This window comes from Salvia miltiorrhiza, chromosome 8 (assembly GCF_028751815.1).
Source record: "Salvia miltiorrhiza cultivar Shanhuang (shh) chromosome 8, IMPLAD_Smil_shh, whole genome shotgun sequence".
Lineage (NCBI taxonomy): Eukaryota > Viridiplantae > Streptophyta > Magnoliopsida > Lamiales > Lamiaceae > Salvia > Salvia miltiorrhiza.
The window spans coordinates 36,807,796-36,819,877 of record NC_080394.1 but is presented as its reverse complement, the minus strand read 5'-3'; the positions used below and the strand labels follow the sequence as shown (position 1 = coordinate 36,819,877).

The 12,082-nt window shown below is 38.0% G+C and overlaps 2 protein-coding genes across 2 annotated transcripts; both read left to right on the top strand.

The window, feature by feature from the left end:
* The first annotated feature begins 860 nt into the window (after nt 1–860).
* Nucleotides 861–9,851, top strand: LOC130998415 (uncharacterized). The gene is made up of 6 exons (XM_057923831.1): nt 861–1,245; nt 1,292–3,186; nt 3,538–4,201; nt 4,267–4,424; nt 8,025–8,103; nt 9,643–9,851. Exons 1-6 carry the CDS (start codon nt 861–863, stop codon nt 9,849–9,851), a joined length of 3,390 nt encoding a protein of 1,129 aa, XP_057779814.1.
* Nucleotides 9,852–10,299: 448 nt separating this feature from the next.
* LOC130998414 (uncharacterized) lies at nt 10,300–11,346 on the top strand. The gene is made up of 3 exons (XM_057923830.1): nt 10,300–10,618; nt 10,744–10,993; nt 11,100–11,346. Exons 1-3 carry the CDS (start codon nt 10,300–10,302, stop codon nt 11,344–11,346), a joined length of 816 nt encoding a protein of 271 aa, XP_057779813.1.
* Nucleotides 11,347–12,082: the final 736 nt, after the last annotated feature.

The following is a 12,082-nucleotide window of genomic DNA, read 5'->3' as shown; positions in this document are numbered from 1 at the left end:
TATGAGAATTCTCCAGTTTTTATCACCATTTTTCTAGGTGCCAACAACTCGGATGGGGTAGCCATGATGAGGGATAGAGAGAAAGAGAGACAACGAGAGAAAGAGAGAGGCCGAGATAGCAAGAGAGAGCTCGAGAGAAAGAGAGGAGAAAGAGAGCAGAACGAGAGTGCTCGAGAGAAAAAGAGGAGACTGTGACGGACTCTAATAATTTACTTCTATGTATTTATAGCTAAATAAATAATTCCAAAGTCTCAATGACCTAGGTTTAAAAAGAAGTCGCCGAGATTTTCGTTGATTTAGGTTTCATGAGGGACGAAATCTCAACAATATGTTGTGAAGATTTTAATTTGGATAAACATAATCCCACAAAAATTGAAGGATCATGAAAATCTTGAAAAAATATATATGATTATTTTTAAGAGAATCGCTAAATATCTGGAAACAAATTAATAAAACATAATTTTGGGAAAAAAAAAACAAATTTACTCTTAAAACAACTAAAATATTAATTTCGAAAAAAAATAAATTTCGAAAAAAATATTTATTTCGAAAAATAAATAATAATAATAATAAAAAAATCTGGAAACAAATTAATAAAACATACTTTCGGAAAAAAAAAAAAAAAAAAAATTACCTGGTCTGGACGACGGTTTTTTCCCCGTCATGTTGAATCTATCCTTGATAGAGCATTTTTTTCCAAGGGTTTTGCTGATTTATGCGATTCGATTGTTACCACGGCGCTTCCGATGCTCACCTCTGATCATTCTCCGTTAGTTCTGCAGTGCCGTCAGGTTACTCCATCTGGCATAAGACACTTCAGATTTCTGAATATGTGGACCCTTCATCCTTCGTTCTTAGATATGGTGAAGAATTCGTGGACGGTTGCTGTTAACACTAGCTGCCCTATTCTGTGTGTTATGTTGAAACTCAAGAGGCTGCGTTATGATATTAAGGTCTGGAATAAAGATGTTTTTGGCAACGTTGATAATTCGATTGGTCTATTTCAGAATCATTTGGCGGTCACCCAGAACCAGATTTCTGAAACTGGATATACTGATGAGCTCTTCGATGAGGAGATTCGTTTGCAAGCTGAGCTTAATGTTGCGCTTTCTAGAAAAAATAATCTTCTTCAACAGAAAAGCCGTGCCTCGTGGTTGCAAGATGGGGATAGAAATACGACTTTCTTTCACAGAATGATAAAATTCAAACGGAGGAATACTTTGATTACTCGCTTGAATATTGATGGTGTGGATGTCTATGATTCGAGTATTATTGAGCAACATATCATCAGGGCACTTCTCGGCTCTTTTCATGGATGATGGAAGCCCGAGCGCTGACCCTTTGGAGATTGAGGCACTTTTTGATCTGGCGGTTTCGGATGCTCAGAATAATTTTTTGGTCAGTATACCTGCGGAGAGTGAGATTGCGGCGGAGGTCTTTGGAATGGACGCTAATAGTGCCCCTGGACCTGATGGTTTCTCTGGTTCTTTCTTTCAGACTTGCTGGGAAATTATTAAGACGGATGTTGTCAGTGCTGTTCAAACTTTTTTCCGGTCTTCTTATTTACCTACTGGTTGCAATTCCAGTACAATGATTCTTATCCCAAAGAAGAAGGATGTTTCAACTGTTGCTGATTTGAGGCCCATCGTTCTGTCGAACTTCTTCTTTAAAATAATTTCCAAAATCTTGGCGTCAAGGCTTAGCAGGATTGCGTCCACTCATATCTCTAATAACCAATTTGGTTTCATTAGTGGTCGCAACATCCATGATTGCATTATGCTCAGCTCTGAGGGATTCAACTCGATGCAACGTACGAATCGAGGTTCGAATATGGCTTGCAAAATTGACATTCGTAAGGCTTTTGACACCATTCGCTGGGAGTTCATTATGCAAGTTTTGAGAGCGAATGGATATCATGAGAAGTTCGTCAATTGGATTTGGATCATTTTTAGCTCTGCACGGCTCTCCATTCTTTACAATGGTCAGCTTTCGGGGTACTTCTCTTGTTCTCGTGGGGTGAGGCAGGGTGATCCGTTGTCGCCGATTTTATTTGGGATTGCGGAAGACGTCCTGAGTCACCTTATCAGCAGTTGTGTGGAATCGAGACACCTTAGTCCGATGGGTTTCAGCCGGGCCAATAATTTTCCAACACACTTATTTTATGCTGATGATATTATCCTTTTTAGCACTGCTACGGTTCGTAATGCTCGAAAGATCAAGGAAATTCTGAATTATTATGGTTCGATTTCTGGTCAGGTTTGCAGTCAGGAGAAATCGAATCTGTACTTCGCTAGGGGCGTGACTACGGATAGGAGAAGGGCTATTCAGCGTGTCATGGGTTTCTCTGTGGGGAATCTTCCGATGACGTATTTGGGAGTTCCTATATTTGTTGGTCGTCAGCGGGCCTCGTATCTCATGCCGATCTTTGATAAAATTGTCCAAAAGTTTGCAAGGTGGAAAGGTCTTCAACTGTCTATCGCAGGCCGTTTATGTTTGGTGAGGTCTATGATTCAGAGTTCGATTGTGCATTCGATGATGGTTTATAAATGGCCTAAATCGTTATTGCATTCGCTTGACCGTAAATGTCGTAATTTCATTTGGACGGGCAGCATTGATCAGCAACCGCGTTGTTCTGTTAGTTGGAGACGGGTGTGCGCTCCTAAAGAGGAAGGTGGTCTTGGCATTCGTTCTTTTACCTTAATGAATAAATCTTTTTTGATGAAGCTGGCATGGAAGATGATAAAAGGTGATGATTGGGCTCATCGGATTATGAGGTCCAGATACCTCACGACCTTCAGCTATGCCAAGCAAAATATTGCTAATTCGACTATTTGGCTCGGCGTAAAACAGGAGATTGATCCCTTGGTGGTTGATTCTTACTCTTGCATCAATAATGGTGCTAATACTTATTTTTGGAAGGATGATTGGCTGGGTTACATTTTGGTGGATAAGCTTAAAATTCCTCACTACATGCATGATTATCTCCATTTCTCTGTGAAAGATTACTACTACGATGGTCTGTGGCATTTCTCGCCTTCGTTTGTGAATTATTTTCCTGAGGTGGTGGCTGATATTTTATTGATTCCTATGAGCGAGGAAAAAGATTCTAGATATTGGAAGCATTCGCTCAAGGGGGATGTCTCGGCGGCTTTAGCCTTCTCCAAGAATTGTCATCGTTACACTATGGTGAAATGGGGGACATGGATTTGGGAACCGTACATTCCGATTCGTCGTTCGATCTTATGCTGGAGGATTCTTCATGGGCGTCTTCCAACCTTGGATACTCTCGTTAGACAAGGTATGGTCACTCCTAATGGTTGTCCCTTTTGTTATATGGATGCTGAAACCATTGAGCATATCATGTGGAGCTGTCCTCGGATTAGTTACATTTGGGAAACGTTTCTGGTCTGGTTTCATAAAACGGATCTGTTAAGTTGCTTGGATATTCACACTTTTTTAGTGCTGGCTTGGAATGCTTGCTTCAGCCCCCAAATTTTGGCTTTTTGGAAATGAGGCATTATTTCGATCCTGTGGAAGATATGGGACTGTAGGAATGCGATTGTTTTCGATGATCTCCGTTTTGAGGCTCGGTCGATTCTTACTTTTGTTAAAGCTTATTTTAAAGAAATGGATTCTAATTTTTCACGGCTTGGTACCATCAAGAATAATTGGACTGACTACGTGATTGTTAGAAGTCTTGGAATTGGCAGTCGAGCTGCTCCTCCCCCTCGCATGGTGGAGGTTTATTGGTGGCCTCCGGTGACTCATTGGATTAAGGTCAACACCGATGGCTCTGCTAAAGGGGCTCCTGGTCGTATTGCCGCGGGAGGAGTTTTTAGGGATAATTTTGCTTATGTCCGTGGCTGTTTTCACATCAAGGGTGGTAGTGGGTTTGCTTTTGAAGCTGAGCTTCTCGCGGTTATTACTGCTATTAATATTGCTCATGATCGTGGCTGGCTTCATCTTTGGGTTGAGTCCGATTCGATGTATGTGGTGCGGTTGTTGGAGAATCGCTCCACGAATGTTCCCTGGCGTTTCTTAGCTTCCTGGAAGCAGGTTCTTCGTCGTCTTCATGGTTTTTCTTTGATTGTTACTCACATCTTTCGGGAAGGAAATCACCCCGCGGACATAATGGCCAATGATGATAGACAAGAGGGATGGTGGCCTTATGCGATTGACGATATTAAACATGCGGTGGCTCGTGATTTTTCTACCCATAGCTTTGTTAGAATGGTGCTTTAAGGTGTTAGTGTTTGTTTCGAATAGGTTGGATGCTTCTCGCGACAGGTGCGGTTGCTTCGTTGGGGTTTCGGTTGTCTGTTGGTGTTGGGATGGTTCCTACTTCTTCCGTTTACATGGTTTTTCTGGGTCTGCTGATTTTCCTTTTAGCTTCGCTAGTTGTGGCTGGTGTCGTGCTATTTCTGGTTTTCATTGTGGTTCCTTTTTGGTTGGTTGTGTTTTTGCTTGTTCTTTGCTTGTTCTCCTTTGTTGGTTTGCTTTGATGTGTTCGGGAACCGAGCTGCTTAGGGGTGATGGTTCGGCCGGAATCTCTGAAGTTGTCTCACTTCCGTTCCCACACAGCTCCTTGTTTAGACGAGTACTCTTTTTCCCTTTTAAGGATTTTCCGACCAGGTTTGCCTTAAAAAGGGTTTTAATGAGGCTTGGCCCTTAGTTTGTTGTTTGTGCACTCAAGGGTTCTTGGTTCGTTTTTTCTCTTTCTCTTTTTAATAAAAATTAATTTAATAAAAAATTAATTTCGAAAAAAATATAAATTTTAAAAGTAGTTGAGAAATTTAATGAAAGAATATTTTAAAAGAAAAATAAAAAAATGATAAAAAAATAAAAAAACAATTTAAAAATAAAAAATATTTTTTGAAAAAAAAAACGAAATTTAGGTAAAATAAAAAAGTAAATAAAATGTATTTAGGAAAAGATTAAAAGTAGTTGAGAAATTTAAGGAAAGAATATTTTAAAAGAAAAATAAAAAAACGATAAAAAAAATAAAAAAACAATTTAAAAATAAAAAATATTTTTCGGAAAAAAAAATGGCAATAAAAAAAAGAAATTTACAGAAAATAAAAATGTAAATAAAATATATTTAGGAAAAGATTAAAAGTAGTTGAGAAATTTAAGGAAAGAATATTTTAAAAGAAAAATAAAAAAACGATAAAAAAAATAAAAAAACAATTTAAAAATAAAAAATATTTTTCGGAAAAAAAATGGCAATAAAAAAAACGAAATTTACAGAAAATAAAAATGTAAATAAAATATATTTAGGAAAAGATTAAAAGTAGTTGAGAAATTTAAGGAAAGAATATTTTAAAAGAAAAATAAAAAAACGATAAAAAAAATAATAAAACAATTTAAAAATAAAAAATATTTTTCGAAAAAAAAAATGGCAATAAAAAAAAGAAATTTACAGAAAATAAAAATGTAAATAAAATATATTTAGGAAAAGATTAAAAGTAGTTGAGAAAGTTAAGGAAAGAATATTTTAAAAGAAAAATAAAAAACGATAAAAAAAATAAAAAAAACAATTTAAAAATAAAAAATATTTTTCGAAAAAAATGGCAATAAAAAAAACGAAATTTACAGAAAATAAAACTGTAAATAAAATATATTTAGGAAAAGATTAAAAGTAGTTGAGAAATTTAAGGAAAGGATATTTTAGTAAAACCATAAATTAGCAAAAAACCGGCTCAATCAAAAAATAAAAAAAAACCGATTTTTCATGCAGTGTCCGGACACTGCAGTGTCCGAAAATCTTTATTGATATATTTTATACTTTGAGGAAGAAAATCAAACCGTATAAATAAATACACATATATATACATACATACATAACCGACACCATAGTTGTTGGTTCTAAATTTCGAAGCTCGCGTGAACTAACTAACCAAACCGGCGAATCACATTTACTGATTCACATATCTTCACTAGATTTTGCTTACTTGTGTTGATAACGACAACAACCTTTAAAATAATTTTGATTGAAGCTAAGAATCAATTTATATATGTGGCCCAACACAAGCCATAAATAAACCTAAAAGATTCCATACATCAATATCACCCCCCCTCTCACAAATGTGCATGTGTTTCTATGTGTTGTTTAAATATGATATTTTGCTTGTATCTTGGCTTTTTGAAAGTTTGAAATAAAATTAAGTAGATGTTATCCTCAATCAACGGTTAATGTCGTACTCTTCAGGTTTTATTTAAGCAATTAATGGTTAAATTAAATTGGATGCAACCATGGTCAGATGAGATTGTGGTATAGCGTCCTTAGTCAAGACAGAAATTTTGTGATGTGTTGGAGACTTGTAAAATACATTTTCTTTCAGTTTTGCCATTTTCTTCGGGTGCGTAAACTTTCCATTCTCCACTCATAAATATTAAATAATGTGGACCTCTATCGCCATTTGGAATATCGCAAGAGCCATTTTGGAGCTCTACAGAGGTGAGCTCCTTCGTAGAGCCACCCGCTCAATAATGAGCGCTTCATAGATTTTTCATCATATTTTTTAAAAAGCGAATTGTAACTAAAAGAAACATCAAATTTAAAATCGAAAATTATAATAATTAAAACATAAAAAAATTGCAATTAAAACTAGAGGTTCCATCCTCGACGTTTTACGATCTCTTCCAAAAAATTAGAAATTAAGATTTTCATTAAATTTAAATTTGAAAATTACAATAGTCCTAAAAAAATATTACATATATAATTGTAACTATTTTATTCTATTTGAAAACATACGCTTTGAGTCCCACATCGAAGAGCGTAAGCTTATCTACAATGTGCAGTGCACTATAAAAAGAGAAGCTACATTAATTTAATTTTGTATTGAATCTCATATCGAAGAGTAGGGATGGCAATGGATCCGGGACCCGGTCCAGATCCGCGGATCCAGACCCTTTTTTCCGGATCTGGACCTTGCAAAATTTGGACCCGGCGGATCTGGATCGGATCTGGACCACTCTCTAAAAAACCGGATCCGGATCTGGAGTAGAAGGTATAAAACCCAGATCCGGTCCAGATCCGGTCCAGATCCGGATCTGGACCCGGTAATATTATAGATATAATATTTTTATTTTTTTAATTTTATCCAACCCTAAACATATCTAACTTTTACAATTCAATTTCAAAATCAAAACCCTACTTCATCTAATCATCTCACGGTCTCACTCTCACCTCACCTGCGCCGCTCACCTATCCTCCACGCCACCCGCGCCGCTCGCCTATCCTCCGGCCGGCGGCCGTGCACCTCCGAATCAGCCCCTCCGGCCTTCCCCACCTGAGAGCAGCAGCGTGAGTAGAACAGCGTGAGCAGCAGGCAACGCCAATCCATCTACGGCCGCTCCATCTCCGTCCACCTTCGTCCACCTCCGGTCTCGGCCTTTCCCCCACCCGAAATCTGTGGACTTGAGCGGAGGCTCTGCTGCAGAGCAGGTTCTCGGCGTGAGCAGAGCAGCGCAAGGCAACGCCAATCCATCTCCGGCCGCTCCTCTCCGGCCGCTGCTCGTCCTCTCCGACCGCTCCTCTCCGGCCGCTGCTCATCCTCTCATCAGGTAAACCTTCATTCAGCTTTACTTTTGTTACTTTTGTTGTCTATTCAAATTTGTGTATCAATTCTTGTATATCACTAGATGATAAGTTGATGATGCATTTGTATTTAAGAATAATATCTGGAACATGTGATGTGGAGTTGTTGTTGCCTAGTGATGTTTTGTTAGCTAAACTTTATTTAGCAATTGGTGGCATATGCTGTGCTCTTGATTTTGATGAGATGATTCTGCTACTTGTGTTGTGGTTAATGCAATGTTATGTTATGGTTTATGATGTGCATTATATATTTGAGTTGTGTTTATCAGTAAGTATATTTTGTGGAAAGAACAATAACAATATTATTGAGCTAATTATGTGTGTAACTTGTACAGAAAATCATCATATAATGCAGTTGAGAACTTTTGCTTAACTTGATGGAATTGACTATGAAATAATTGTGTTCATTTTTGCTTTATTGTAGAAAATGGAAGAACAATCCATTAATTCAAATAGTGAAACTGTTCAGTCTCAAATACCAAATGATGTTGATGATGTCGAAAGTAGCTGCAATATGGAAGACATCTTTGAGGATTACAGAAATTGATCGTTTCAATATTAGGATTATTATGTTCTCATTTTGGATTGTTTGGTTTTAAATGAATTATGATGTTCTTATTTATTTTGGATTGTTTAGTTTTAAATGGATTATGGTGTATTTTGTATTCTTGAATGATTGTTGAAACTTTAGACAATTGTTATGATTTTTATTTTAATGTTTAATTAGCTTAGAATTTATTTTTTAGAAAAATGATATGGATCTGGGTCTAGACCCGAGACCCTGTGGATCTTATGGATCTGGGTCTGGATCCCATTTTTTTGGATCCAATGGATCTGGACCGAATCTGGATCTAAGTAAAAAAACATGGATCTGGATCTGGACCAAGCAGGATCCGGTCCAGATCCGGCCCATTGCCATCCCTATCGAAGAGTGTAGGATATCGATTCTCTATAATATGCATAATAAAGAGAGAAGCTACATTAATTTGATTTTGTATTGAATCCCACATCGTGTATGTTTCTCTACAATGTGCAGTGCATTATAAAAAGAGAAAGTACATTTAATTTAAATTAAAATTATTTTTAATTTTTTAAAATTAAAAAAAAAACACAAATTTTATTATTTTTTTAAAGAGTTTGCAGTGCACAAAATTGTCTTTTTCGCCAACGAGGTGGGCTCGCAAATTTGAGCCCTATACTTTGAGCCCGCAACACTGTTGAGGTGCTTGTATAATAAATTGTATCTAAGGGACCCCGGGCAACGTTGTTGAGGTGTTTGTATAATAAACTGTATCTAAGGAACTCGAAGTTCACATAGCAAATATTTTGAGACTTGTGAGCTAAAAACTGATGGAGTTGGTTATGCTACTGTGACGTTATCTTTGGGAGCTGATCTAGATCGTTACTTTTGATGATCAAGATCATTCTTAGTCAGGATGTATATATACTACTTTGTTCAATTGAGTGAGTGCAATTATTCATACTTTCATTCTTGAGAAAGAAGTTAGCGAGAAGTGAAAGAGAAGAGAGCTGAATACGTGTATTTTGTGAGTTCTTGATGAGAGGATTCATTGTTATGCTCACAATTCATTCTTTATGTAATTCTTATTTTGTGTTACAGTAATAGACCTTAGATTGACCTTCCCATGGATGTAGGATTGCCAACAATCCAAACCACGTAATTGCCTAAGTTCTTAGTTCATCCAAAGTAGGTTCAAGTTTGGTATTTTAGTTTATCTTTCTTGATGTGCTATTTGGATGTTAATTGTGTTGGTATTGATCTATGATATCAATCCAAATTTACATTTGTTAAAAAAAATTCTAATTTACATTTGGCGTCGTCTATGGGAAGAAGATCTACGGTGCAAACCGATTCCCTGGCAATCTGTGGAATTGCGACTTCGAAGCAGAGTCAGATCATAAATGGCAACAATAAGATATGAAGCTGAGTAATTCAACGACAAGAATGATTTTTTCATTTGGCAAATCAAGATGAAAGCCTTTGTTAGTACAATAAGGCCTAGTTGGTTTTCTGAAAGAAGATGATCCTAAAGATCTAAATGCAAATGATGATAAGACTGAAGTTGTTGATGCTAACATATTAGAATTGCAGGATAAAGCTCACAGTGCCATCATCCTCAACATGAGTGACAAATTTTTGAGAAAAGTCTCGAAGGCGGAAAGTGCAGCTGCAGTGTTGAAGAAACTTGAAAGCATGTACATGGAGAAATCGCTTGCAAACAGGTTATAGTCTAAGCAAAGATTATATTCTTATATGATAGTGGATTATATAAGAATATTCTTGAGTAGTTGGATGAGTTCAATAAAACTATTGATGATTTTGAGAATATTAAGGTATTTCTTGGCGATGAAGATAAGACTATTGTGTTGTGAATGAACATCACATCTAATACATTTTAATGTTTTGATAACTTAAGAAGGGAGCATGTGTCTGCTGGGGTTTCCTCTTAAACCCTAATTTCTTCCCGCTGGTTTGTTGCCGCCGGAGACTGGAGCCGCTGTGATGTCGGGCATTTAGCCTGACCCTTCCCGTCTGTCTTTGCCAAAGATCTCTGCTAACTTTGACCCGCCTCGCCATGAAAAAATAGCTTCACCTAGGGTTTCTCCTAGGATCCGTGGGAACCCTTTGCATAAGCAGGTGGCTTCCACGTTGATCGTGTCCGTCAACGACTAACAAGATGAATGATGCTTTTCCGATGCCGCCACCGACTCACAAACCGTCCTATGCAGTTGTGCTAGGCCCGCGGCCTGTTCACAAACAAGACATTCCGACACATAAATTCTTTGCGCTTAAGCCGAAAAAACACGACGATGAAGCTTCTTTAACTATTCTCTCCGCGCTGTACCAAAAGCAAGTTGAGGAGTATAAGTTTGCGCTGATAGGACGTCTTCTTCTTCGTAAGGGAGAGAAGCCTAAACCTAACTTGGAACTCAAGATGGAACTTCAGAAACTGTGGAATATTCAGGAGAGTTGGTGTTTGATTGCTATGGGAAAAGGTTTTTTCACTATGAATTTTACGTTAAGCAGCACATGTTATGGGAGTTGGCATCGGGTTCTATTCGTATTAGAGAATGGACAAAAATCTTTGATCCCTACCGGGAAATCTCCTCTTTATGTCAAGTTTGGGTCTGTATCTATAACCTTCCTGTTGAATGCCGCCATCTTGAGGTTATTGCTGGGATTGGCAGGCATATTGGACTCCCTTTAAAACTGGATAATGCCTCGATACAGGGGGAGTTTGGGCATTTTGCTAGAATTCTAATTGAAGTGGATTTAGCGCTTGAGTTACCATCTTCGCTTCTCATTAACTGTGATGAGGGCTCTTTTTATACTGAGTTTAGTTATGAACGCCTTCCTCATTACTGTACCAGGTGTCATATAACAGGCCATACTTTATCTAAGTGCAAAAAAGGGGGATAACAAGAAATCGTTCGCCGAACAGCAGGATAAAACGAAGGGTAAATAAGTGGATCAAAGTCTGTGGCGGGCGAAAGACAATATCGTTAATCCGGTTGCGGGGAATGCTCAGGAAAAGGATGTGTTGCAACAAACGCAGCCTACAATTGATGTTTACGGGCCAGATCTTCTTGAGAGGTGCTTGGTGCCAGTGGATTTTAGGAAGGAGAATGATGATGTTGTGGAGACGGAGACTCAAGGTTCTGAGGGATCAGATTCAGAGTCGGAGGCTGACAATATTTTTGATGAAAGAGATTTCAAAAATTAGATGCGGGATACTTCGACTGAAGCAGTGGTTCAGTATGAAGACGAGTTTTTTGAAGGTGCGGCTCATGTTGTAGCTGAACTTGAGGTTCAACCGGTGAATGCTACTGAAGAGCAAGTTTTAAGGCAGATTGAGAAACATCCTTCGCATCTAACTGAGGGAGATGGTGGTCATTCTGGGGTTTTTGGTGTTGCCACGTCGGAGATTAAACGTAAGGCCGTGGAGAATGCTATGAAGGTAAACCAGCTTGCGGTGAGTATAGAAAGCGAGAAGCCACAGGATTTAAATCCTCCACTAAAAAGAAGGGGCAGGCCGCCTGGGTAGAACAAAAAGAATGTCCCTCTGGATGATAGTATTAAGGCGAGGCTCAGGAAGACGGAGCAAAAGACAGGAAGTTCTAGGGCGTCTTTTCCTGCGGAGCAGGTTATTAATAAGAAATTGACAGAGGCTATTGCTTCGGGACAGAAACCTAGAGATTTTACCATAGTAAAGGAAAAGAATATAAGTGTGCAAACTATGGACAATTTGACAGCTAAGAGCTGGGCGAGTGAAGTGGAGAGGGAAGATGCCCGATCCACGCGTCATCTTTAATTTCTGATGAATATGTTAGTTTGGAACGTTCGGGGGCTCACGGATGAATCTAAACTTATTCTTAAATAGCATTGGCGCTCTTTCTCTCCTATGGTTGTGGGTATCATCGAGCCTAAAGCTAAGTTCTCTAAAGTTCCTGCCTCTTTTT